The sequence below is a fragment of the Charadrius vociferus genome, unplaced genomic scaffold (genome assembly GCF_000708025.1).
Source record: "Charadrius vociferus isolate BGI_N301 unplaced genomic scaffold, ASM70802v2 scaffold185, whole genome shotgun sequence".
Taxonomy (NCBI): domain Eukaryota; kingdom Metazoa; phylum Chordata; class Aves; order Charadriiformes; family Charadriidae; genus Charadrius; species Charadrius vociferus.
The window spans coordinates 522358-527391 of NW_009648955.1; the positions used below are offsets into that span (position 1 = coordinate 522358).

The 5034-nt window shown below is 36.1% G+C and overlaps 1 protein-coding gene across 1 annotated transcript in view; it reads left to right on the plus strand.

The window, feature by feature from the left end:
- The window catches only part of MEI4 (meiosis-specific 4 homolog (S. cerevisiae)), a 71273-nt gene extending 66446 nt beyond the window's left edge, over window positions 1–4827 (plus strand). The window contains exon 5 of the mRNA XM_009887513.1: window positions 4576–4827. Within this exon, the coding sequence (XP_009885815.1) occupies window positions 4576–4827 (252 nt within the window). The remainder of the gene's footprint in view (window positions 1–4575) is intronic.
- The last annotated feature ends 207 nt before the right edge of the window (window positions 4828–5034 follow it).

Consider the following 5034-nt stretch of genomic DNA (forward strand, 5'->3'; position numbering starts at 1 on the left):
AAAGTTGCAAGAAAAAAATTTACAAGCCAAAATGTTAGACTATGATGGATTGAGGAGATTTGGGTGGAACAATTTTCTGCTAAAATAGCCATCTTTGAGAAGTTTCAATGTTATCATTTTCTGAACAGCAGAGGTGTATAAACACTCATCTTTCCAGTTTGTTTCAAATTTGTATCAGTATGCCAGTATTTTGTATAACATTATGTTGTGTATAATTATTTGTTGCAATATACATTTAAACTTAATGTTTTCATAGGACTAAAAAAGCCTAAACAGGTGTTAACTAAATTATAGGGATAGAAAAGGAGGACAGCTTTTTGTCATTGGTCAAACATAATGGTGCTTTTAGACTCATTTTAATTCTTTTAATTTTGTCAAAAATTTCAGCATTTCAACATTCCATTCTAAACCAAAAAGAAGTTTTCCCGAGTTAGACTTGTTTCTGGCTTATTGCAGAAAGCATACAGGTGTTGCTGCCGCTTTGTCCGTAGCCTCCATAAGTATCTGAGTTGCATGGAAGCAAATACTAGTTGCCATAATCTCTTTCTTTTAATCGAATTTGTATTTGCACTGTTAAAGTATTGCCTCCACTCTTTACGTCCTCTGAGATGTAAAAGCAATAAAAGTTATTTGCCTATACTCAGAAGGTAGCAGCAGTCTTTTGCACGTGAAAATTCCAGCCTCAACAGCCTGCATCACTAGAAATATGAGTCGGGGTTGGTAAACGGCTTAAGAATTATAAAGAATTTCTTCAAACCTAATACTTATTCTCCTCTTCTTGTTTTATATTGCTCTTATTGAGAGCATTTCTATAAATGATATAAATGTACATAAACCACTAAGACATGAAAATGATATTCTAAGTGCAAAAACTGCGTGTGGAATATCACTTGAGATTTTTTTCTGAATCTGGTTGAATAACCTACAGAAATTACGTCCACCATTCTGTGAAGGTTACTTCAAATAATTCTGTGCTTTCAGATCCCTACTTATTGTCTGAAATTTTGCTGAACACCCCCAAATCTGTCCAGTAAGAGAGCTGTGGTTTGGAATCTGATACAGGGCCATCTGATCTGTTGCTTTGAAAAGACCAAGGCTCAGGGACCTAGAACACAGATGGCTTTTTAGCATTCCGACTGTCATTGCTGCCTACATTTTTGAGCAGTTTCCTTTAACGTATTAGTACTGGTTTTTATGTTAGCATCGTAAAGAAGGCAGGTTAGAGAACTACTTCCCTGCTTTCAGATTATGTAGCAAATATGTGTGCTATTCCAGGTGGTAACCCTGTAATGTAGGAGAAGCTTAGAGCATTAATTTTAGTCAAAGCTTTGACACTTCCTGCACTCCGAACTTGGTGATGGAAGTATATGAATTCTGATGAGCAGATCATCAAATCCAGCCAGGGGATCCTTGTACCCCTTGTTTCCATCTTATGTAAAGCTCTATCTTATATAATTAATTACTTGTAAAAAATTACTTAACTTTGAAATGTTTGTTTGGATAGAGAAATCATAGTAAGAAAATAATTTCAAAAGTTAAATTCAAAACTGAGGTGTGTGCAAAATGCATCTTACTGCTAAGAAACACATTTCCAAATACTTGGTGAGGAAAAATCAGCAAGGACTGATCTCACAAAAAAAATAGCATCCAAAACCTATGCTGCACACCCATCTGATCTGTAAAAAGAATTATTATCTTAAAATTCTTTCTGAAAAACAGAGTTAAAGTTATTTAAAGTTGGTATTAATGTATTCTGTAATTGTAGTCTATATATAAGGTTTGCTTTACAGACGTACCTTCTGAACTTTCTGGGTGGACTAGCTGTGCATGTGTGTGTATACACATACATACACTGCTACACGCTTACACACATTGGTGAGCAAAATGAATAGGTCTGTTATCTGCCTGTGCACCACTAGGTAACAGTAAAAGATATTCCTCCACAAATTCTGTGGCATAAATTTGCATTTGTAGTAATTGCATCAATTAGTGCTACAAAAGACGTCTAACAAAAGAAATGGAGACACATTTTGTTTGGATTGTTAAATGGGTTGGAAAGGTTAGTAAGCCTTGAGCCAGAAAATGTTCTAGACTGGTTCCCCCCCGCCGCCTTGGTTTTATAAAACAATATTTCAAGGTGCATTTGTCCCCTGAAAAGCAATTACCTCAAAAAAATATTTCCTCCTTGCCATCAGACTTAGCCTTTCTGTTCAAAATCAGTTCTGTGTGGCTAAAATAATTTTCCTTTAGTGCAGTACTTATTTGCAGAGGAAAGACAATTAGTTAGCTTGTGGTTTCTATTATCCATAATCAGTTTACTATGTTGCAATTAGTTGCACTTTTCAAGACCCACTGAAAGTAACACAGTTGCTCAACTGCTTGGAAGAGCCTGAGGTTACAGGGATAAGTGAAGTGACATAATTTGCCTTTCTAAAACATTTTCTATTGATTCCTTATGCGAAAGGAAGGTCTGAGCGAATTTACAGGACCAACACTTAAGAATCAAACAAAGGTTTTTGCTTGTAACATTGTACTTGTAATATCCAAATTACAGGAACTAAAAGCATAGAACTTCAATTTATGTTTTTACATAGTCATTTTTCTGGGCACAATCATCTTTTGTCACTCTAAAGAGTTTCAGGACATGGTACATCTGAGGATCTAGTTTAGAATGGGATGAATTACATTCTGAAAGACCCCGGGAACTACTCAGTTGCCAAAAACTCAGACATCTAATAGCACACTGGATGCCCTAAGGTGGTGCTCCTGGCTTACAGTTGCTGACTCTTATATAAATCTCGACTCATGCACATGCCTTGGATACCCTTGGGCATCCGAAATGGCAATAGATGTCTCCATTCAAGCAACTGAGTCCCACCCGCTGCTTCCCTCTGTTGACTAAAACAGGAACCAAGGATCACTATCTCAGCCCGTTGATGCCTGTGTTTGGTCAGATGACTGCTACACTGAAAGTCTTAAGAGTGGACTTTGTAGGCCTTTAGAATCATCTATTCCCTAGAAATGCAGGAAGTCATTAATACCAGTTATTTTCTCAACTTGGAAAGCTGTAGTTTAGTCTAATAAGCAAAATAAACACATTTACTTCACCAGTATTCTTCACTAGTCAAAGCAATCAGCGTATAGGCATGGTTGTCCTAGAGTCAGATGTCTGGTATTTGAAGAAACAGACTGGCTTGTTAACTCTGCTTTAGAAAGAGGTTTTCCCTAATTACAAAATTTAATTTAATTGGACTTTAAAAATATGCAAATGCTTAATAGTGTCCTTTTATATTTTTTGCTGTCTGCTGTGATAAGAATGTCAATAATGAATTCTTAGCAGCAGCTTTTGAACTGCAGATTTTTCTTACCAGGTTCCAGAGAGATAGAACTGGAGCATGCAAGGCAGGGGATAATATTTTCCAGCAATTAACCTAATTTTCAAGATGTCTAGAAAACTCAGCAAAATGACTTTACTACATTGAGGCTTCGCAGTAGGATGGCTATGGTGTCTTAGTGTTGTCCCTGAGGTGGAAGGTTACCTGAGAGACGTTACCCTAAGGAGCTTCAAGCACAGATTTTAGGCTTAAGAACTACCTGCTGAGAAAGACAAAGTGAGCAGTCCCTGAGCCACAATCTACTGCAGAGGTAGATAGTAGGAGCCTTACCTGAGGAAGGTAAAGTGCTGTCTTCTTGTTACATTCTAGTAGAATGGAAAAGACTTACATTGTTTGTAAAAACAACTATTACGTAATAAATTTCACTCTTCGGAAGGTCTGGCAGTATGCAGTTTAGGGTGGGTAAAATTATTTGATACTGATTCATAGACCCATGTTGAAGCCCAGACCCATCTGGCTTTGTACCACAGGCCTAAACAGTTGTTTAGGCTCTCTGTAGCTATCAGTCCATTTTCTAAAATATGCAGTTAATTTTCTAGCAGCTATTGATTTTACATTTTGGTTCGGATCATCTAACTACTGTAACTGCAACCTTTTTCAGAACAAGGTCATCTCATATTATTGGTATTTTGCTGTTAAGGAGGACACAGAATTTCATTCCAGAGGTTTAAGTTTTTATCTTACCAGTTATTCCCTATGTACAGCAGAGATTCTGAAAGCTTCACTTGGAAATTGCAGTTTCCAAACACAGGACAAGTAGATTTATAAATTACAAAAGGTGTAAGGCTTTTAGTGATTCGAAGTTTGGTCAGTGAGCTTATTTGACAAACTGATTCTTCCACTTTGTAACTGACTCAGATATGTAGTACTGGCTTGTGTATTTTCTATTGAGATTGAGAATTTGGACTTTTTATTTGTTTTCTAGAGGTGTCACTTGAATAGATGATTGTCTCTATTGGAGAGTAAAAAATGTCTTTATTTCCACGTGTTAATTTATTTCTCAGAAAACAGAAATCCACAAATTTTAATTATATACTGAAAACAAACAGAAGCTTTTGCTGTTGTTGTTGTTTATCTGTCGATCATTATTGTATGTCACAGCCTATGGATAATTAGGTAGAGAAAACCCAAAAAAGCATTTTCACTCTGTGCTTATGTATCGATTTTTCTTTTTCTCCAGATTCAGGCCATGTATGACATTACCCAGTATGAGAATATTTTTCCTTTGTGCACGATTCTGGAACAACTTCTTCAAACTGAGACAGAAGACAGTAATGTTTCAAGCTCAGACTATGATGGAGAAGAAAAAATCAAATTTCTGAAGAACCTTGATCAAATTATTCTTCACCTCTCAGATGAATTCCCTTTGTTTTCTTTATATTTATGGAGAGTGAACGTTCTTTTGAACTCGGCTCAAATACAAATGGATTAAAACAAGCAGCCTACTTTTTAACAGTGCATTTGTTGTGGGATTGCATTGGAAAATTTTTGAGCCAGACAGGAAAATGGTCGTTATTGAAAAACATTTACTTTAAACAACTATGCTATACAGCAGTTTCAGAGGTAATACAATTTATTTCCAATTTTAAATATAGAAAAGGTGTAATAATCCAGGTGCCGTTTTCAATAAATGCTGTTT